Genomic DNA, 21,806 nt, shown 5'->3' with positions numbered 1-21,806 from the left:
TCTTAGGCATTGTCACCTCGTGGACAAGGTTATGAGGTGTCATTGAAGGTGACCTCCAACATGGGGGTTCTTGGGCGTCATCTTACTGGCGGTGGCCTTGGGGACAAGGTTATGAGATGTCATCTTATTGATGGTGACCTCCAACGTGGTGTTCTTGGGTGCCATCTTATTGGAGGTGACCTCAGGGACAGAGATCTTAGGCATTGTCCTATTGGAGGTGACCTTGGACGTGGCTATTGGGTGTCATCTTATTGGAGGTGACCTTGGGTGGGCTCAGATAACACCCCGAGACGCTGTCCCCAGCAGAGCTTTATTCCTCCGAGGACTTCCCCTGCCCCACACAGGGAGGTCACCAGCTGTGGGGCAGGCAGCAAATTCGTACCCATCCCCAAAACAAGGCTGCTGGGACCCATGGGGGAGGGTGGTTGCTGGTGGCCGGGCGCAGGGTGCTGTCCCCCCACAGACCCTGTGATCCTTCAGGCCTCCTTCTGTGGGGCCTTGTCCTGGGGCTGGAGGGGGATCTTCTCTTTGGGGTCATCCGTCTTCTTCCGTTTGGCCCTGGAAGGAGGAAGATGAGGAGGAGGGTCTGTGAGGCATGGCAGGAAGCAGGCCAGCTTGCACCGTGTCCATCCATCTGTCCAGCCATTCAGCCACTCATATCGCTCATTCTTCTGCCAACACACCCATCCACTTGTCCCTCAACACATCCATCTGTCCATCCATCCAAAACCCCTTCATCTTTCAGTCCGTCCATCCATCCATCCATCCATCCATCCATCCATCATCCAACCATCATCCATCCAAAATCCCACCCCCTTTGCCTACCAACCTACCCCTCCATCCCTCAGCATGTCCATCCAGTTGTTCATCTCTCCGGCCATCCACAAAATCCAGTCATTCATCTACCACTAGATCCATCCATCCATCCATCCATCCATCCATCCATCCATCCCCTCCTGCCACATGCCCACCTGCTCTCCACCTCCTCGATGGTGTCAGGCAGTGGCGTGTTGAGGGTCTCTGGGAGGAAGCCGGCCGCCACGGCTGCCACCACGGGGGCCACCCCATAGACCGCAGGGGGCAAGAAGGGGTAGTACTCATCCATCATCTTCACCAGCGGCGCCACGATGCCACCCACTCGGGCCATGGTGCTGCCAAAGCCCAGCCCAGTCTGCCTGCCGGCACCGTTCGGGGGTCAACACGGAGTAGGGACCACCTTGGGGGTGTCATGGGTGGGTGATGGGGGACCTGCCCCACTGCGGGGTCATGGGGATGGGGTTTTACCTGATGGGAGTGGGGTAGAGCTCGGTGGTGTAGAGGAAGACGCAGTTGAAGGAGGCGGAGAGGCAACCCTTGCCGATGACGGCCAGCGCCGTGCGCACCGTCTGCAGCTCTGGGGCAGAGAGATGGATGGGGTGGACTCTGCATTCGGGCAGGAGCCACCTCAGGGATGGGATGACGGTGGGAAGGAGAAAGAAGGGAGGACGTAGGGATGGATAGATGGATAGCTAGATAAGTAATTGGATGGATGGTTGGAGACATGGATGGGTGGAAAGTGGGTGGTGAGATGGTGAGTCACCATCCTTGGTGATATTCAAAAGCCATCTGGGTGACCTAGTCTTGGGTGACCAGCTCTAGGTGGCCCTGCTTGAGCAGGAGGGTTGGACCAGATGACCTCCAGAGGTCACCTCCAACCTGAACCAAGCTGTGGGTAAGTGGAGGGATGGATAGCTGGGTGGTGAGATGGATGGATGAATGGATGGGTGGTGAGATGGTGAGTCACCATCCTCGGTGATATTCGAAAGCCATCTGGGCAACCAGCTCTAGGTAGCCATGCTTGAGCAGCAGGGTTGGACCAGATGACCTCCAGACGTCACTTCCAACCTGAACCATCCTGTGGGTAAGTGGGGGGATGGATAGGTGGGTGGTGAGAAGGATGGAGAGATGGATGGAGAGGTAGGTAGGTGTGTCATTCAATGGCTGGAGAAGGGAGGGATGGGTGAAGAGCAAAGCAGAGTTGTGTGATGGACTGGTGGGGACATGGACACAGCAGTGCAGAAGACCCCCATCACCATGTCACACCCACCTGTGGAGACAAAGATGTTGGCAATGATGACCAGTCCCGCCAAGAAGAGGGCCACCATGAGTGACACCCGCCGGCCAATGTAGCTCAGGGAGATGGTCACCACCACTTTGGCCGGGAAGTCAACGGCGCCGAAAATCACCTGGATGAGGTAAATGCTGACACCAAAGTTTTGCAGATCCATGGCCAGCCCGTAGTAGGAGAAACTGATGGAGAACCTGGAGCAGGGCAGAGAGAGGCACGGACCTCGAGGTGGTGTGACCTCCCTGGGATGTCACCATCACATGGGACTGGGTAGGGATCTCAGATGGAGGAGAAGAGGGCTGTGGTACAGTTGGATGGCTGAATTCACTGATCGTCTGTCCAGCTGTCCATCTTTCCATTCACCCATCCATACATCTGTCCATGTACCCTTCCATCCACCCTTCCAACCAGCCAACCATTCATCCTTCCGTCCTTCCATCCATCCATCCATCCAACCATCCAGCCAGCCAGCCTTCCAACCATCCCTCCAACTCTCCATCCACCTCTCCATCCCTGCACCCCCTCACCTATCCCTCCCTCCTCCTCCTCATCCCCACCAGACTTCCCCAGCCCAGCCCAGCCCCACCAGACGATGGAGAGGCAGAAGAAGATGTGGCGGATGACTGGGGTCCGGACCAGGTCGGAGATGGTGTAGGAGGACTTCAGACCAGCCAACTCCTCCTTCATGTTGGACCTCAGGATCTGGGAGAGGGGGAAATGGGAGAGGTTGGTGGGGGACAGGGGTGGGAAACCAAGACACCCCACCACCACCATAGGGCCACCATACCTCCACCGTAATCTTCTCCCCTTCCTCCTTTCTCTTGTTAATCCTGGCCACTCGCTGCAGGACCTTCACGGCCCTCTCGGCCTTCCCCGAGAGCACCAGCCAACGGGCAGACTCAGCCAACCACCTGCCGTCAGCGAGGGGGAAACTGAGGCACGGAGAGAGCCTCACATGTCCCCATGGCCTTCCCCAAGGGATCCAAGCATCCTACCAGGAGTAGAGGAGGAAGACGAAGAAGGGCAGGGAGACGGTGAGCTGGAGCCAGCGCCAGTGGGGGACAGTGTAGGCCACGCCAGCCAGCAGGATCTGGCCCAGGGTGTAGGCGAAGCCAGTGATGGCCACGGTGATGGCACGGTAGGGTGTGGGGATCCACTCCACCACTGCAAGGGACCATGGGGACACGGCTGACTTGGTGTTCCCCCCTCCATGGCCCTCCTTGTGAATGTGGCCTCCCCATCATGTCCAGATGCATCTGCACCACAGAGGCCCATCCATGGCCATGGTGATGTCCCCATCAGGAGCCATAGGGACGTCTCCATCTGTAGAGAGGGGGATGTCCCCAACCATGGCCGTTGCGGACATCTGCATTCATGGCCATGGCAGTGTCCCTCTCCATGGCCGTGGTGATGTCCACATCCATGGCCATTGGGACATCCCTATCTATGGTCATTGGGTCATTCCCATCCACAGCTATGCTGATTGTCCCCACCCAGAGCCACGTGGCCATCCTCATCACTGTCCCCCGCCATCGTCGTTGAGGACATCCGTATCCATGGCCTTGGCAATGTCCCTCTGCATGGCCACGGTGATGTCCCCACCCATGGCCATTGGGACATCCCTATCCATGGCCATTGGGTTGTCCCATCCACAGCTATGCTGATTGTCCCCACCCGGAACCACGTGGCCATCTTCATCACTGTCCCCAACCATGGTCGTTGGGGACATCCACGTCCATGGCCACAGCAATGTCCCTCTGCATGGCCACGGTGATGTCCCAACCCACGGTCATTGGGACATCCTCATCCACAGCCATTGGGTTGTCCCCATCCGTGGCCATGCTGATTGTCCCCCCCAGGTCCCCGTGGTCATCCTCATCCCTGTCCCCTCACCCAGGCAGGCGATGCTGAGGCCGAAGCCGGAGAGGGCCATGCCACCGGCGAAGCGGAAGACGCAGTAGGATGCGTAGTTGGGGGCAAAGGCCGTGCATGTCCCCATCACCCCCAGCTGCAGGTAGGACCACATCAACATGGCCTTGCGCCCAAACCTGCAACAGGGAGGCACTGGGTGTCACTGGGTGCCACTGGGTGATGGTCTGTCCAATGGCCCATGGGGAAACTGAGGCACAGGGAGGGGTCTTTGCTGCCCTTACCTGTCCGAGAGGCCCCCCAGGACCAGGGCGCCTACCAGGACCCCAGCCATGTAGATGGACTGGGCCATCTGCCGGAGCTGCCGGTAGCTGCAGACGAGGTCCCACTACGGGGATGGAGATGAGGTGAGGACAACATGTCCTCTCCTTCCACCCATCACTCTTTTCTCCTCTCCATCTATCCATCCGTTCCACCACCTCCATCCCACATCGTCCCCATAGCCCCATCTTCCCCACACGGCTCCATCTCCATCCCTTCATCCCCATACAGCTCCACCTCCATCCTCCCCACCCTATATGACTCTACCTCCATCCTCCCATCTCCATACGGCTCCATCTCCATTCTCCCAACGCCATATAACTTTACCTCCACCCCTCCATCTCCATTGGGTTCCATCCCTCCATCCCTGCCCCCCGCCCCCACCTTGGAGATGCTGGTGGCCACTGTGGTCATCTTCCCACCCTCCATCCTCCACCCCTCCCCACCTCACCCTCCCCTGTCCCCATGTCCCTGTCCCCACCTCGGTGACGATGGTGGCCACGTAGATGCTGCGGTCGTAGTCCCAGCCATCGTGGCAGGGCTCGGTGGGCCGGGGACCGGTGCTGCCGTTGGCAGGGGACGAGGCCACGTAGCGCCGGCAGGACCCCAGGGTGGCATCGGGTGGCCCCAGGGTGCCATTGGACCACCCCAGGGTAGCACCAGCAGGCCCCAGGGTGCCATTGGAGGACCACAAGGTGGCATCAGGCTGGACATGGGTGCCATCGGGAGACCCCGGTGTGCCATCAAATGTGACATGGGTGGCACCAGGGATGTGGGTGCCATCGGGGGACCCCAAGTTGCCATCAGGGGACCCCAAGGTGCCATCAGGAGACCTCAGGATGGTGTTGGAGGGCCTCAAGGTGCCATCAGAGGCCGCTGAGGTGCCATCAGGGGTGGCTCCGGGTGGCCCTGGGGTGGCACTGGAGACACTTGGGGTGGCACCAGGACCGGGGGTGACACCGGGACCGGGGGTGACACCGGGGATGCGGCAGCGGTGGGGGGGGACAGCGGCGGTGAAGTTCTGCAGCAGGTTGTGGCTGGCCATGAGCAGGATGGGCACCGCCAGCAGCGCCGTCTGCAGCACCTGGAAGCGTCCCAGCCCCCCAACCTGCGCCAGCACTGCCCCAAATGGCATCCTGGGGTGCGGGGACACCGTCACCCACGGGGGACACCGTCAGACACAGGGACACCACTGGACACAAGGGCATGGGGAACATCATCACTCATGGGGACACCACCACCCATTGGGACTCTGTCAACCACAGGGACACCATCAGACACAGGGACATGGGGGCACGGGGAATATCATCACTCATGGGGACACCACCACCCATGGGGACACCACCACCCACGGGGACAGCATTGGACACAGGGACACTGCTGGACACCAGGGTATGGGGAACACCATCACCCACAGGGACTCTGTCACTCGTTGGGAAACCATCACCCATGGGGACACCATCACCCCTAGGGACACCGTTGGACACAGGAACACCAGGGCATGGGGACCACCATCACTCATGGGGACACCACCACCCATGGGGACACCGTCACCCATTGGGACAGCCATCCATGGAGACACCATCACCCATGGGGACACCACCCGCTGGGACACTGTCATTCACAGGGATGCCATCACCCACAGGGACACCATCACCCACAGGGACATCATCACCCATGGGGACACCATCATAGGGGACATTGCCACCCACGGGGACATGGGGACATGGGACATGAGTGTTGTGTGGACACGGGTCAGACACTAGCAGGAACACTGAGATGGGGACACCAGGATGGGGGACAGCGGACACAGGGATGGGGACAAAGATGTGGGGACGGGGACATGGGGCAAACACAGGACCATGGTGGCATGGGTCAGACATGGGGAGGGGACTCGGGGCAGGCACAAGGACAGGGACTGCAGGGACACAGCGTGGGGACATGGTGACCACCAAGGACACAGATCAGATGGGGACGGTGTCACCACTTGCGTCACACGTCCCCAACCCCTCCTGATGTCCCCATTCCCTCCCAGCGTGTCCCTGTCCCTGCTCCACCTCAGTGCGGCTCCCTGGGGACGGGGACATCCGGCCAGCTGTGACTCCCGTGTCCCCAAGGTGAAGGGTCCCTTCTCTGATGTCCCCAGCACGTCCTGGTCCCGTGTCCCCTGCTCCCCAGGGCACCCCATGTCCCCTCTCCAACGTCCCCATCCCCTCATTGTCCCAAACCCGTCCTCATGTACCCTTTTCTGGTGTCCCCAATGTCCCCTGGTCCCCAACCCCTCCTCGATGTCCCCAACCCTTTGATGTCCACCTTGTGTCACCAGCACATCCCATATCCCCTCCGTGATGTCCCCAACCTGACCCGCTCCCTGGTCCCCCCTCAATGTCCCCTACTTGTCCTCACATGCTAGTCCAATGCCGCCATCCCCTCCCTGATGTCCCCAACCTGTCCCACATCCCCACCATGCTCCTCCTCAATGTCCCCTCCGTAACATCTCCAACCTGTCCCACTCTCTGCTCCACGATGTCCTCGTCCCACATCCCCTTTGCGATGTCCCCAACCTCTCCTGGTGGCCCCAACCCATCCCACATCCCCACCGTGCCCCTCAGGGGCCCCAAATATCCCAGTCACCTCTCTGATGTCCCCAACCCATCCCACGTCCCCTCTGTGATGTCCCCAACCCCTCTCTGATGTCCCCAACCCATCCCAGGTCCCCTCTGCGATGTCCCCAACCTGTCCCAATGTCTCTAACCCATCCCATGACCCCACCACGCCCCTCAACGTCCCCAACCTGTCTCCCTGTCCCCTCCGCGATGTCCCCAACCCATCCCACGTCCCCTCCGCGATGTCCCCAACCTGTCCCCACGCCCCCAGTCCATCCCACGTCCCTACCGTGCCCCTCAGGGTTCCCACCCCGTCCCACTGCCGCTGTCGGTACCTGGCCTCCTTGGGGTGACGTCCCCGTCCCCAGGGTCCCCCCAGCCGCTGGCCCCGTTATATAAGGCGAAAAGCGGCTCTTTTGGTTAAAGTGTCACCGGGATTAGGCCAAGGGGGGGGCGGGGGGGAGGAGGCGGATTCCAGCACCGCAGGCGCCCGGACGCCTGGGGCCACCGGACGCCTGGGTCCCCCCGCCCGCCGGCCCTACACGCGCCTGGAGGGGGCCTATAGAGCCCCTATAGGGTAGGACCCCTATAGATCAACCCCCACCCCCTTAGGACCCCCCCGACCCATTTGTTGGCCCCGCTATAGACCCCAAGCAACCCCTACATGACCCCAATACTGTCTATAGGGACTCTATAGGTCCCTAGAGACTCCCCCAGGCCCCTGTGGACGCCTATAGCGGCCCATTAGCCTTCTACAGATCCCCCACAGCCCCTCCAAAACTTCCTGTGGGACCCTATAGGCTGCCTATAACTCCCTATCGAGCCCCTCCAAGATGCCGTGCAGGTCTCTATACATGTCTTACAGATATCTATAGATCCCTTATGTGCTTCTATAGACCCTTACAACCTCCTGTGGACTCTTATAAACTCCTACACATCCTGTAGATTCCCTATAGTACCCTATAAACCCTTACAAACCCATATAGCCCCCTCGTATCCCCTATGGGCCCCCTACAGCATCCTGTAGGTCCCCTGCAGCCCTATAAACCCACTTATAGGTCCCTAAAATGCCCCTACGAGCTCCTATAGGCCCCTATAGACCACCTACGGACTTCTATAAGCTGCTATAAACCCCCTTACGGGCTCCTATAGATGGCTATACCTCCTAGGAAACCCTATAGTCCCTATAAACCCTCCTAAAAGCTCCTACAGGTCCCTGTAGACTCCCCTATGGGCTCCTTTAAATCCCTATAACCCCCCCAATAGACTTCTATAGATCCTAAAGTCCTCCTAGAGGCTCCTATAGGCGCCTATAGAACGCTTGGCTGGTCCCATAGGGTCTCTGCTGTCCTCTAGTGGTCGAGAAGGGAACCAAGTACCCAGGACCGGGGGGGACCCAGGCGTCTGGGGGGGGCCCAGGCGTCGGGGGGGGGGGGGCCCAGGCGTCGGGGGGGGACCCAGGCGTCGCGGGGGGGGCCCAGGCGTCGGGGGGGGGGGGGGGACACCCAGGCATACGGAAACGGGAACTTTATTGAGCCGATACAAAACCCCCCGACTCGTTAAAAGCCGCCAAAGGGCCCCAAAACCACCACCACCACCCCCCCCCTCCCCAAAAAGGGGACCCAGGCATCCGGGAGGGGGGACCCAGGCACCCAGGCTGAGCCCCACCCCCCTCCCGCCTGAGAACGGTCACAACTCATTACACCAGTGCCCTCAACCCGGCGCGGGGCGGGGGGGGGGGGCTCCCAGTGCTCCCAGTACCGCCCCCCAGCCCCCAACTGGTCCGAGGCCCATGCTCCCAGTAAGACCATACTGGGACGTGGCACCTGGCCTCGAAATGGGTTGAAATCCTGGGAAAACGGGCAAAAACCAAGGGGCGGGGGGCACTAGGAATCGTAGTCTTCATCCTCCTCCTCCTCGGGGGCGCGGGGGGGGCCGGGGGCTGGGGGGAGCCCCCCTGGGAGCCCCCCCGGGAGCGCAGGGGGTCCCAGCGGCGCGAAGGGCACCCCGGGGCTGCGGGAGAGGGGTCGGTGGATCCAGGCGTCCAGGGGGGTCCTGCTTCACCCCCCCCCAAACGATCCAGGCATCCAGGGGGGTCCCGCTTCACCCCCCCTCAAGCCCCCACACCCAGGCATCCTGGGGCACCCCCCCCCCCCCCCCAAAAAAGGGACCCAGGCATCCCAGGGGGGCTACACCCAACTCCTCCCCCTCCCCCCCAAAAGACCCAGGTTTTGGGGTGTCCTCACCCTACCCCCCCCACAAGGGACCGAGGCGTCTGGGTGTGCCCCCCTTCCGCCCCAAAAAAGGGACCCAGCGTCCGGGTGTGCCCCCCCACACTCGAAGGGACCCAGGTGTCTGCATGTGCCCCCCCCCAAAAAGGGATCCAGGCATCCCAGTGTGCCCCCTCCCCCCCCAAAAAAAGGACCCAGGTGTCCGGGCGGGTACCTGGTGAAGTTGAGGGGGGGTCGGGGTGGGGGGGGCTGCGGCGTCTCTTCCTCCCCGTCGCTGTCACTGTCCTCAGAGTCCTCCTTGGGGGGAGGATGGGGGGGGGACACGACACGATGACAGCAAGGGCACTCAGGCATCTGGGCACCCCCCCATATCTCCAAGGGGACCCCAATTCCACCCCCCAGGGGACCCAGGTGTCCAGGTACCCCCCCACCCCCATCCCCAGGGCACCCAGGCATCTGGGTGCTCCCCCTACCTCCAAGGGGCCCCCCCAAACCCTCCAGGGACCCCCCACCCTCAAGGAACCCAGGCATCTGGGCCCAAACCATGGGACCCAGACATCTGGGTACCCCCCCACCTCCAAGGGGAGCCCCCCCACACACACACAGGGGACCCAGGTGTCCGGGCACTGCCCCCCGCCCAGGGGACCCAGGCATTCGGGCACCCCCCCACCTCCAAGGGGACCCCTCCCACCCCCACCCCCACCCCCAGGGGACCCAGGCGTCTGGGTGCTGCCCCCCCCACCTCCTGTTCCGAGTCCGTCCCAGACTGTTTGGGGTCCTTCCCCTTTGCCCCGGGACCCCCATTCTTCCGGCCGGCACCTGGGCGACGACCCCTGTAACAGACCCCACCCCCCGTCAGGGACCCAGGTGTCCGGGGGACCCCCCAGAACCCCCCGCACCCCCCATTCCCAGGGGATCCAGGCATCCGGGTGACGCCCCCACCCTGCATCCCTGCAGCACCCACATCAGGACCCCAGGTGTCAAAGGGGGACCCAGGCATTCGGGGAGGGGACCCGGGTGTCTGCGGGACCCCCACCCCCCACCCCAGACCCTGCCCCCTGTTCCCTGAGGACCCAGGCATCCAGGGGTCACCCCCTCCCGTATCCCTGTGGCACCCACATCGGGACCTCAGGTGCTGGGGGGGACCCAGGTATGCGGGGGGGGGGGGGACCCAGGCATCCAGCCCACCTTCGGGGTCCCCGCTCGCCCTCGCCGTGGGGCTCCTCGCCCTCCCCCTGCATGTCGGGCACCGCCGCCACCAGATCCTTCAAGAAGTCGAATTGCTGTTCCAGCTCGATGCACTGCTTCCTGGAAAAGGGTGGGGCCTCAGAAGGCCACGCCCATGTGCCACACCCATCCACAAGCCCCACCCTTCAGTGCTAAGTCCCACCCCTAGCACCAATTTCTTCCATGAGTCTTTGGGGAGAGCGAGTAAACTGAGGCAGGGAGTGCAAGGGGGATCCAGGTGTCCGGGGGACCCTCGCCCACCCCCAAAGGTGACCCAGGTGTCTGGGGGACCCTTCCCCAACCCCCTGAAGGGGACCCAGGCATTCGGGGGACCCTCACCACCCCCAAAGGGGACCCAGGCGCCTCGGGGGGGGTCACTCACAGGTGGGAGGTGGTCATGGTCTTGGCGTTACGGGACTGGGTCACGTGACAGGCCTTCCGCAGCAGCGACTCCAGGAAAAGCTCCAGCGCCCGGGCTGCGCTGCTAAGGACCCCCACGGACCCAGGCGTCCGGGCCCCGCCCCCACCCCTCCCCAAACCCCGGGGGACCCAAGTATCTGGGCCCCCTTCCCCAACATCTGGGGCACCCCACCGCCCCATACACCGTGGGACCCAGGGCTACCCAATGGCCAGGGGGAGCCCAAGTGGCCAAGGAGGGACCCAGGCATCCAGGGTGGGGGGGACCCTGGGGGGTCCCAGGCGTCCGGGAGGATACAGATGATGACGGGGACGGCGGCCGCCACCTTCCCGATCTCCTCGTCCGTCTGCATGATCTTCTTGATCCGCGCCTGCAGGGAAGAGGGAAACTGAGGCACGGCCATGCCCCCGAGAAGCCACGCCCCCGCACAGAACACGCCCCCAGCCCCAATCAGAGGCCACGCCCCCCAACTCCCTTCTCTCACCTGGGCTTGGAAAAGAGGAAAGGGGATAAACCCTCCCCCCTGCACAGACCACGCCCACTCCAGCAAGCCACGCCCCATCCAAGACCATGCCCTTCAAGCCCCACCCCCTGCCCGAGACCACACCCCCAGCTCCATCCTGTCACCTGCACCTGGAAAGGAGAAAGAGCCCCGCCCCCTGCACACAGGCCCCACCCACTCCATCACACCCCGCCCCGAGGCCACACACGTCAAGCTCCGCCCCCCTCCGAGGCCACACCCCCCCAGCTCCATCCCCTCACCTGGGCCCAGAAAGGAGGAAGGGGGGTGAGACCCCGCCCCATGCACACAGACCCCGCCCACTCACACAAGCCCCGCCCCTTCCCCGAGACCACGCCCCGGTGGGGATGACCCCTGTGCACGGCGAGACCCCACCCCATCCCTCTCAGAACCCCCTCAGGCTCCACCTCAAGGAAGCCCCGCCCCGCCCCAAGCCCCGCCCCTCCCAAGCACCACAGGGAACGCCCACCCCTCCCCGTTGCCATGGTGCTGGCAGCCCCCCCGGGCCCGGCCCTCTCCGCTGACCGGCGGGAACCGCGCGTTGTATTTCTTCTTCTTGCTCGGCATCGCCTCGACCCTGCTGGATCCCGCTCGGGCCCGGCCCCAGCCCCGCTGGGCCGCTCCCGGCCGCTCCCGCCGCCGCCGCCGCCTCCCGGCGCCCGCCCCGGTCCCGCTCCGCTCCGCCGCGGCCTGCCGCCCGCCCCGCCCCTTCCGGGACGAAGCCCCGCCTCTTCCGGCAGGCGCTCCGCCCCGGCCGCACGGCTCTCAGTACCGCCCCTTCGGTCTTCCCCGGCTCCGCCTCCTGCCGAGCCACACCTCCCCTACCCAGACCCCGCCTCCCCCGCGCCGGCCACGCCTCCCCGCCTCTCTTTCGTCCAGACCCCGCCTCCCGGCGTTGGGCACGCCCCCCGCGCTGTCAATCAAAGGGCGGTCTGGCCTTGGAACGTTTATTGGGGTGACCCCCAGCGGGGTGGGGGAGGGGCGGGGCTTCCCCCCCCCAAGGCACTTTAGTTCCGGGGGGCGGGGTTAATGCTGCCGCGGGGGGGGGGGGGGGGGCAGCCGTGCTCCCATTGGCTGCAGTGCCCCGGAGGGGCGGGATGAAGTGGTAGTGGCCAATAGGAAAGCGGGGCGGGGGGAGCCCCGGCGACTCCCAGTGACATCCCCCCCCCCCCCCCCCCAAGTATCCTCCCAGTAGCTCCCAGTTGCAGTCCCATGGTCCCCAGTAGCTCCCAGTTGCCTCCCAGTAGCTCCCACTGGTCCCTCGGGACACTCCCAGTGCTCCCAGTTGCCCCCAGTAACCTCCCAGTAACCCCAGTCCGGTCCTCCTTAGGACTCCCCATCAGCTTCCAGTGACCCCCAGTAGCCATTCAGTTGCCTCCCAGCAACTCCCAGTTGCATCCCAGTAGCTCCTTGGGACTGCTCCACTCCACCTAAAACTCTCCCAGTGACTCCTAGCAGCACCCCCAGTTGCCCCCAGAACCCTCCCAGTAGCGCCCCAGTAGCCTCCCAGCTCCCCCTAGAAGCCTCCCAGTAGGCCCCCAGTCCCCCCTAGAAGCCTCCCAGTGACTCCCAGTACTTCCTAAAAGCCTCCCACTGACTCCCAGTAGCCCCTAAAAGCCTCCCAGTAGCCCCCCAACCCCCCCAGTGCCCCTAAAAGCCTCCCAGTAGCGCCCCAGTAGCCCCCCAGCTCCCCCTAGAAGCCTCCCAGTAGCCTCCCAGTCCCCCCTAGAAGCCTCCCAGTGACTCCAGTAACCCCCCCAGTCCCCCCCAGTTAGGAGGAGGGGAACTGGCTGAGGAAGGTGCTGAAGTCCAGGTCCCCCAGGGAAGGCAGCGAGTCCTCGGGGGGGGCCCCCCCCGCCAAATCGGGTGTCCCCCCCAAATCAGGACCCCCCCCCAACTGCGGCCCCCCCCCAATTTCGGGGCCCCCCCCCGGGGGCTGACTCTGCACCAGCCGAGCGATAGCTTCGGGGTACGACATCAGCATGGAGGGGGCCGCAAAATCTTGGGGGGCCCCCCCAAAATCAGAAGCCCCCCCTCCAAAATCAGGCGGGGGCTCCCCAAAAGCTGGGGGGGGGTCGGGGGGGCCCAACAAGCGCTGGACGTCGGCGGCATTGATGGTATCGAGGGGGGAGAAAGGGGGGTCCCCCAGGAGTGCCCCTAAATCCAAAGGGGGGGCTCCCCCCGCCCCGCTGCCCCCCCCTCCTGGGGGGGGCCCCTCTTCGAACTGCAGCTGCAGCAGGGCCTCGGCCAGGGGCTCCGGTTCGGGGGCGGGGGCCCCCAAAAGCCCCCCCGGGCCCCCAAAAGAGAAGGGGAGGCCTGAGGGCAGAGCTGAGGGGAGAAGGGAAGAGGGGGGGCTCGACTCCGCTATTGCCCCCCCAGCCCCCCAATTTGTCCCCCACCCCCCTTTTGCCCCCCCAATTTGTCCCCGCTTTGCCCCCCAAGCCCCATTTCCCCCACCCCCCTTTTGCCCCCCACCCGCTTTCTGCCCCTTATTTGCCCCCCACCCCCCTATCTGCCCCCCCCAATTTAGCCCCCCCTTGCACCTCACCCCCATTTGTCCCCCCCATTTACCCCCACCCCCCATTTGCCCCTCCTCATTTGCCCCCCCCCATGCCCCCCTGCAGGCTCACCCATGCTGGGGGGGGGCTGGGGGGCCGGCGTGGGCCGCGAGGGCACGGCAATGCGCCGGGGAGGCCGGGTCTCGGGGGGCACCGGGCCTGGAGGGGGGAATGGGGGGACACTGTCAGGGACCCCAATATCCCCCAGGGACCCCACTACTCCCCCCAGACCCCATATACCCCCCCCCCAAGACACCAAATACCCCCCTGTGTACCTCAAATATCCCCCTGGGCACCCCTAATCTCCCCCCTTGGGGATCCCCAATCTCCCCTTTTGGGGACCCCAAATGCTCCCCAGGGACCCCCAATACCCCCCCCAAGGACACCCCCCCCCCCCCCAGGGACTGCACGTACCCCACTGGGACCCCCAATACACCCCTGCAACCCCCAATACCCCCCCCGGGGACCCCAATACCCCCCCTTAGGGAGCCCCAGAACCCCAGTACCCGCCTAGGGAACCCCAAATGCCCCCCAGGACCCCCCAGTACTGCCCTAAACCTCCCCAGGGACCCCAATACCCCCCCCCAGGGACCCCTCAGGGCCCCCACTCCCCTCTGGGACCCCCAATACCTCCCCAATACACCCCAGGAACCCTCCCCAGGGCCCCCAATACCCCCCCGGGGACCAACCCTGTGACCGCAAATACTCCCCTGGGACCCCCATTACCCCCCCAGGGATGTCCCCAGGGCCCCCAATACCCCCTCAGGACCCCCAATCCCCCCTGGGCCCCCCCAGTCCCCCCCGATCCCGCACCGGGCAGGGGGCTGCGCTGGACGAAGGAGCGGAAGGTCTCGCGGGTGCGCTTGCGCTTCTCCTCGATGCACTGCAGGTCCCCTGCACCGATCACACCAGTTACCTCCCAGTAACCTCTGGTTCCCTCCTAGTCACCTCCCAGGAAGACCCAGTTACCTCCCAGTAACACCCAGTAAGCCTCCCGTCACCTTCCAGTCACCTCCAGTCACTTCCAGTCACTTCAGTTACCTCCCAGTCACCTCCCAGTCGTCCCCAGTGACCTCCCAGTAACCTCCCCAACAACCCCCAGTCACACTAGTGACCCCAGGGACCCAGGAGGACCCCAAGGTACCAGAAGGGACCCAGGAGTGCCCCCAGGGTGACAATAAAGACCCAGGAGTGACCACAGGGACCCAGGCATGCCCCAGAGGGACCCAGGGGTGCCCCAGAGGGACCCAGGGGTGCCCCCAGGGTGACAAAAGGGACCCAGGAGTGGCCCAAGGGTCCCAAAAGTGCCCCCCACGATGCCCCAAAGGGACCCAGGAGTGCTCTAAGAGCACGCAAAGTACCACCAGGGTGACAAAAAGGACCCAGGCATACCCCCAGGGTGACAAAAGGGACCCAGGAGTAGCCCAAGGATCCCAGAAGTGCCCCCCACGATGCCCAAAAGCGACCCAGGCGTACCCCCAGGGTGACAAAAGGGGCCCAGGCATGCCCCTGGGGACCCAGATGTGCCCCCCAAGGAACCCAGGAGTGCCCCAAGGGGACCCAGGAGCGGCCCCAGGACAACCACAGGGACCCAGGCGTGCGCCCAGGGTGACAAAAGGGACCCAGGAGTGCCCCAAGAGAATGCAAAAGTACCGCCAGGGTGACAAAAAGGACCCAGGGGTGCCCCAAGGGACCCAGGGGTGCCCCCAGGCTGACAAAAGGGACCCAGGAGTGGCCCAAGGGTCCCAAAAGTGCCCCCCACGATGCCCCAAAGGGACCCAGGAGTGGCCCAAGGGTGACAAAAGGGACCCAGGAGTGCCCCAAGAGGACGCAAAAGTACTGCCGGGGTGACAAAAAGGACCCAGGGGTGCCCCAAGGGACCCAGGATTGTCCCCAGGACAACCACAGGGACCCAGGCGTGCCCCCAGGGTGACAAAAGGGACCCAGGCATGCCCCCAGGGACCCAGGAGTGCCCCCAGGGGACCTAGGCTTGCCCCAAGGGACCCAGGCATGCCCCCAGGGTGACAAAACGGACACAGGAGTGCCCTAAGAGGACACAAGGGTGACAAAAGGGACCCAGGCATGCCCCCGGGGACCCAGATGTGCCCCCAAGGGACCCAGGAGTGCCCCAAAGGGACCCAGGAGTGTCCCCAGGACAACCACAGGGACCCAGGCATGCCCCCAGGGTGACAAAAGGGACCCAGGAGTGCCCCAAGAGGACGCAAGGGTGACAAAAGGGAGCCAGATGTGCCCCCAGGGGACCCAGGAGTGTCCCCAGGACAATCATAGGGACCCAGGCGTGCCCCCAGGGTGACAAAAGGGACCCAGGAGTGCCCCAAGAGGACACAAGGGTGACAAAAGGGACCCAGATGTGACCCCAGGGGACCCAGGAGTGCCCCCAGGACAACCACAGGGACCCAGGCGTGCCCCCAGGGTGACAAAAGGGACCCAGGAGTGCCCCAAGAGGACGCAAGGGTGACAAAAGGGAGCCAGATGTGCCCCCAGGGGACCCAGGAGTGCCCCAAGAAGACCCAGGAGTGCCCCCAGGACAACCACAGGGACCCAGGCGTGCACCCAGGGTGACAAAAGGGACCCAGGAGTGCCCCAAGAGGACGCAAGGGTGACAAAAGGGACCCAGATGTGCCCCCAGGGGACCCAGGATTGCCCCAAGAAGACCCAGGAGTGGCCCCAGGACAACCACAGGGACCCAGGCGTGCGCCCAGGGTGACAAAAGGGACCCAGGAGCGTGCGTCCCCCCGCCGGGGCGGTACCGTGGTGGGGCAGGTAGCGGAAGTCCATGGGCTCGCTGCGCTCGCGGTCAGAGGGGCGCTGGAGCTGCATGTGGACGGTGACGGGCTGCCGCAAGGCCGGCTCCCGGTAGGGCGGCGTGCGGAAGACGATGGCGACCTGGCGGTGAACGTCGGCCTGCGCGAAGGAGCCCTTCGCCTCCCAGCCCTCCGCCGAGAAACGCACCTCGATGTCCTCTGCGGGTGGCCAAGGGTTAACGGCGGGGGACGGGGACAAGACGGGACACCCCCTGGGGGGACCCAGGCATCGGGGGGGGGGGGAGGCAGCTGGGGGGACCCAGGTTTTTGGTGGGGGGACCCAGGTGTCCAGGGGGGACCCAATTGTCCAGGGGGGGATCTAGGCATCGGGGCGGGGGGGGGACACACGACCCAGACATCCGGGGGGGACCCAGGCACCTGGGGGGGACCCAGGTGTTCGGGGGGGACCCAGGCATCCGGGGGGGGGTGACACCCAGGTATCTGGGGGGACCCAGGTGTCCAGGGGGACCCAGGTATGTGGGGGGACCCAATTGTGAAGGGGGGGATAGAGGCATCTGGGGGGGGGGGTGGGGACCGAGGCATCCGGAGGGGACCCAGGTGTTCGGGGGGGGGGGGGGGGTGACACCCAGGTGTCTGGTGGGGACCCATGTGGCTGGGGGGGGGACCCGGGTGTTTGGGGGGGCTCAGACATTTGGGGGACCCAGGCATCTGGGGGGGACCCAGGTGTTCAGGGGGGGACCGAGGCATCTAGGGGGGACCCAGGAGCTTGGGGGGGACCCAGGTGACCCGGGGGGACCCAGGGGTTTGGTGGGGCACCCAGGTGACCCGGGGGGGACCCAGGCATCCAGGGGGACACCCAGGCGTTCGAGGGGGACCCAGGACTCGGGGGGGGGGGGCGCCCAGGTGTCCAGGGGGAACCAAGGCATTTGTGGGGGGGTCCCAGGTATGTGGAGCGGGGGACACCCAGGTGTCTGGAGGGGTCCTGGGGGGGACCCAGGCATCTGGGGGGGGGACGACACCCAGGTGTCTGGGGGGGTCCCCGTCGTGCCCTGACCTTTCTGGACCTTGTCGCAGAGCAGGAAGATCTCGTCCCCCCCCCGGCAGCTCCCCGAGTTCCGGTTCACCCGGCAGATCCGCAGCTCGGCCGTGCTGGGGGCTCCTGGGGACACGGGGGGGGGGGGGGTGTCACATGGGGTGACATAGGGTGGCACAAGGCCGCGTGGGGTGCCGCAGGGTCACGCAGGGTGGCACGAGGTCATGTGGGGTCACAGGGGGTTATATAGAGACACGTGGGGTGAGACGAGGTCACGCAGGGCCACACAGGGTGACACGGGGTGGCGCAGGGTGACATAGGGTGACAGGGGGTCACACGGGGTGGCACAAGGTCAGGTGGGGTCACGGGGGGTTACGGAGAGTCACATGGGGTGACATGGGGTCACGCAGGGCCACACAGGGTGACACGGGGCGGCACAGGGTGACAGGGGGTCACGCAGGATGGCATGGCGTGGCACAAGGTCGTGTGGGGTCACAGGGGGTCACATAGGGCCACACGGGGTGACACGGGGGTGACAGTCCCAGGCCCCGCCCGTATCAGGCGTGTTGGGGACGGCACCGCCAGCCCTGGCCTCACACATGTGCAGGACACGTGACTGCCCGGCCTGTCACGTGATTGCCCGGCATGTCACATGCCTACACGGCATGTCACGTGACCGCCATACATGCCACACGACTGCGTCACGGGGCGTCGCGTGAACACGCGCCATGCCACATGACCGCACGGCATCACGTGATTGCCTGGCGCGGCACGTGCATGGCGCGTCACGTGACCGGCACGTCACACGTCAACGCAGCGCGTCCCATGATCGCGTGGCACGTCACGCCGACACGCGGCATATCACGGGGCCACGTGCCGTGTCACGTAGTTGACGTGTTCCGTGACAGCCCGGCACGTCACGTGATTGCTTGGCGTGTCACGTGACTTCACGCTGTGTCACGTGACTTCACGCTGTGTCACGTGTCACGTGTCACGCCAAGCAATCGCGTGTGCACGGTGCTGTGCACGGTGTCACGGCGTGCGTGGTGTGGGGGTCGGGGGGCCTGGGGGGTTTTGGGGGGGGCTACGGGGGGGGGGGGGTCGAGGGGGATCTGGGAGGGGCTACAGGGGGTCTGGGGGTGCCTGGGGGGGGCTATGGGGGGATCTGGGGAGTCAAGGGGGCTGCAGGGGGATCTATGGGGGTCTGGGGGGGGGGGCCTCAAGTGATGCTATGGGGGTCTGGGGGTCTAGGGGGGCCTGGGGAGGTTCTGGGGGTGTTGGGGGGCTCCGGGAGGGACTCACGGTTGTCGTAGATGGGCTGGGAGAGGACGGGGGGCAGGGGGTACAGCCCCCCGGGGCCCCGCACCCACACCTGGAAGCAGAGCCGCACCGCGCTCAGGTCGTACTCGCCCCCGCGCTGCTCCGCCGGCACTGCCCGGGCACACCGTCAGCACCCGCCCCGGTGCGCCCAGTAACCACCAGTAACAACCAGTAACACCCCCAGCACCCCCCCGCCAGTGCTCCCAGTAACCCCCCCAATCCCCTCCAGTAACCCCCAATGCTTTCCAGTAAGAACCCCGGCACCCCCAGTAACCTCCCCGGCACACCCAGTAACCCCCCAGCATCCTCTGGTGCTCCCAGTAACCCCCCCAATATCACCCACATCATCTCCCAGCAACCCCCAGTCCCTCCCAGTAACCCCCAGCACCTCCCTGTGCCCCTCCAGCCCCTCCCAGTAACTCCCACAGCGCCTCCCAATGCCTCCCAGTAACCCCCAGACCCCTCTAGTGCCTCCCAGTAACCCCCAGCCCCTACCAGTAGTCCACACGGCACCTCCCAGTAACTCCCAGTAGCTCCCAGTAAACCCCCCAGTCCCTCCCAATAGCCTCCACAGCACCTCCCAGTAACCCCCAATCCCACCCAGTAGCCCCCAGCCCCCCTCCCAGTTACCCCCAGTCCCTCTCCCAGTCCCTCCCAGTGCTCCCAGTACCATTGAAAGGGTTGTTATTGGTGCGGATCCGCTCAGCCACAGCCGCTTCCAGCTCCCGTTTTTTCACGCACTGAATCCCTAAATTCTGGAAACTGGCCCCAAAATGGGGGGGGGTGTGTGTCAGCCTGCATGCCTGGGTTCCCCCCGCCCCCCGGACGTCTGGGCATCCCGGGGGCAACGCCCAGGCATCTGGGGGGGTGGGCACCCTCTGTATTTGGGGAACCCAGGCATCCAGGGGGGACCCAGACATCTGGGTGGGGCACCCCAAATATTTGGGGGACCCAGACATCCCGGGGGGGGGAGGGAACCCAGGTGTCTGGGGCAGGGGGAGAGGGCACCCAGGTATCCAAGAGGGGCACCCCATATATTTTGGGGACCCTGGCATCCAGGGTGGGACCCAGGTGTTCAGGGGGAGACCCAGGCGTTCAGTGGGGGCACCCCATATATTTGGGGGACCCAGGTATCTGGGGGGAAGGACACAGGCATCGGGGGGGAAGGACACAGGCATCGGGGGGGACACCCTATATATTGGGGGGACCCAGGTGTCCAGGGTAGGATCCAGGCATCCAGGAGTGGGGGGGACCCCATATATTTGGGGGATGCAGGCATTTGGGGGGAGACACCATATATTGGGGGGACCCAGGCATCCGGGAAGGAGGAACCCCATATATTTGGGGGATGCAGGCATCTGGAGGGGGGGACTCCATGTACTGGGGGGACCCAGACATCCGGGAGGGGGGAGACCCCATATATTGGGGGATGCAGGCATCCAGGGGGGGACCCAGGCATCTGGGAGGGGAGGACCCCATATACTGGGGGGACCCCGGCATCCAGGAGGGGGGGGACCCCATATACTGGGGGGACCCCGGCATCCGGGGGGGAGACCCAGGCATCTGGGAGGGGGGGACCCCATATATTTGGGGGACCCAGGCATCCAGGGGGGAGACCCAGGCATCCGGGAGGGGGGAAACCCCATATATTGGGGGGACCCAGGCATCCGGGGGGGGACACCCCATATATTGGGGGGACGCAGGCGTCCTGCCCTCCCCACCTGTGGACGTTGCGCTCGGGGGGCAGCTCGGCCTCGTAGTAGCCATCCCGGCAGTCCTTGCCCACCAGCTCGTGGGGGTGGGGGCGGTGGGGGGGCTCCTTCGTCACCAGCGACACCCGCACCCGCCCGGGGCCCCGGTAGTTGTTCACCTGGAACAGAGACAGCATACTGGTTTATACTGGGAGGCTCACGCGGATGGTGGGGTGGGTCTCGGTGGGGTGGGTCTCGGTGGGGTGGGTGGTGTGCTTCCCCGGGGGTGGGGGGGGCCCTGATAGGGGTCAGAAGGGTTCCTGGGCAGGCACCAGTGCATACTGGTTTATACTGGTTTATAGCGGGACACTGAAATGGATGGGAGGGTGGGTTTTGGTGAGGTGGGTGCTGTGGTCACCGGAGATGGGGGCACTGGGGGGGCCCTGGAGGGGTTGAGGGGGGGTTCCCATTGCATACTGCCTTATACTGGTTTATGCTGGTTCATACTGGTTGATACTGGGAAACTCACGCGGATTGGGGGGGGGGGGGTCTTGGTGGCGTCGGCGCTGTGCTCCCCAGGGATAGGGACACCGTGGGGGGCCCTGGGAGGGGTCAGGAGGGGTCCCTAGGCAGGTACCGGTGTGTCCTGGCCTATACTGGTTTATATTGTTTTATACTGGTTTATACTGGGAGACTCACGCGGATGGTGGGGTGGGTCTTGGTGGTGTCGGTGCTGTGCTCGCCGGGGATGCTGCCGGCCGAGCGCCCCTCGCACTTGTAGCGGAAGCGCATCCCCCGCGGCTTCGGCTGCTCCAGGATCTCCACGAAGGGGGCGGCCCCCCTCGCCTCCGCTGGGGGACCCAGGCGGCCGGGTGAGCCCCCCAATAGGGGACCCCCCCCCCCCGGTGTCCGGGTCACCCCCCCCAACAAGGGCCCCAGGCACCCGGGTCACCCCCCCCACAAGGGCCCCAGGCACCCGGGTTCCCCCCGCTCCCCCCAACCACCCCCCCCACCCCAGACCCAAGCAGGAAAATGGAGGGGGGGGGGGGGGTCCCGGACTCCTGGGTTTCCTGGGGGTCCCCCCCCCCCCGAACTCCTGGGTCCCCCCACTCACCCTGC

The 21,806-nt window shown here is 64.9% G+C and overlaps 3 protein-coding genes across 6 annotated transcripts; all 3 read right to left on the bottom strand.

Annotated features, from left to right (window-relative positions):
• Positions 1-234: 234 nt before the first annotated feature.
• LOC142421465 (solute carrier family 22 member 6-A-like) lies at positions 235-5,432 on the bottom strand. Its single transcript, XM_075526107.1, has 10 exons — positions 4,779-5,432; positions 4,261-4,364; positions 4,001-4,155; positions 3,103-3,271; positions 2,895-3,018; positions 2,694-2,809; positions 2,087-2,301; positions 1,285-1,393; positions 972-1,175; positions 235-558 (listed from the first exon to the last, which is right to left on the bottom strand). Exons 1-10 carry the CDS (start codon positions 5,430-5,432, stop codon positions 477-479), a joined length of 1,932 nt encoding a protein of 643 aa, XP_075382222.1. The 3' UTR covers positions 235-476.
• A 2,983-nt stretch (positions 5,433-8,415) lies between these two features.
• Positions 8,416-12,009, bottom strand: DRAP1 (DR1 associated protein 1). 3 transcript variants are annotated; one of them, XM_075526127.1, is made up of 7 exons: positions 11,825-12,008; positions 11,077-11,149; positions 10,744-10,837; positions 10,323-10,442; positions 9,877-9,967; positions 9,349-9,428; positions 8,645-8,916 (listed from the first exon to the last, which is right to left on the bottom strand). In XM_075526127.1, the coding sequence occupies exons 1-7, from the start codon at positions 11,864-11,866 to the stop codon at positions 8,790-8,792; spliced, it is 627 nt and encodes a 208-aa protein (XP_075382242.1). In that variant the 5' UTR covers positions 11,867-12,008; the 3' UTR covers positions 8,645-8,789. The 3 variants fall into 3 exon arrangements, with proteins under 3 accessions (XP_075382239.1, XP_075382242.1, XP_075382241.1); XM_075526126.1 differs by having other exon boundaries at positions 9,349-9,431; positions 11,825-12,007; XM_075526124.1 differs by lacking the exon at positions 9,877-9,967 and having other exon boundaries at positions 8,416-8,916; positions 9,349-9,431; positions 11,825-12,009.
• Positions 12,010-12,230: 221 nt separating this feature from the next.
• Positions 12,231-21,562, bottom strand: RELA (RELA proto-oncogene, NF-kB subunit). Of its 2 annotated transcripts, XM_075526118.1 has the most exons (9): positions 21,387-21,561; positions 20,718-20,866; positions 19,667-19,758; positions 18,979-19,107; positions 17,698-17,802; positions 16,629-16,841; positions 14,671-14,751; positions 13,930-14,016; positions 12,231-13,627 (listed from the first exon to the last, which is right to left on the bottom strand). In XM_075526118.1, the coding sequence occupies exons 1-9, from the start codon at positions 21,477-21,479 to the stop codon at positions 13,071-13,073; spliced, it is 1,506 nt and encodes a 501-aa protein (XP_075382233.1). In that variant the 5' UTR covers positions 21,480-21,561; the 3' UTR covers positions 12,231-13,070. The 2 variants fall into 2 exon arrangements, with proteins under 2 accessions (XP_075382233.1, XP_075382234.1); XM_075526119.1 differs by lacking the exon at positions 17,698-17,802 and having other exon boundaries at positions 21,387-21,562.
• Positions 21,563-21,806: the final 244 nt, after the last annotated feature.

The sequence above is a fragment of the Mycteria americana genome, chromosome 30 (assembly GCF_035582795.1).
Source record: "Mycteria americana isolate JAX WOST 10 ecotype Jacksonville Zoo and Gardens chromosome 30, USCA_MyAme_1.0, whole genome shotgun sequence".
NCBI lineage: Eukaryota > Metazoa > Chordata > Aves > Ciconiiformes > Ciconiidae > Mycteria > Mycteria americana.
This window is presented reverse-complemented; position numbering and strand designations above follow the sequence as displayed.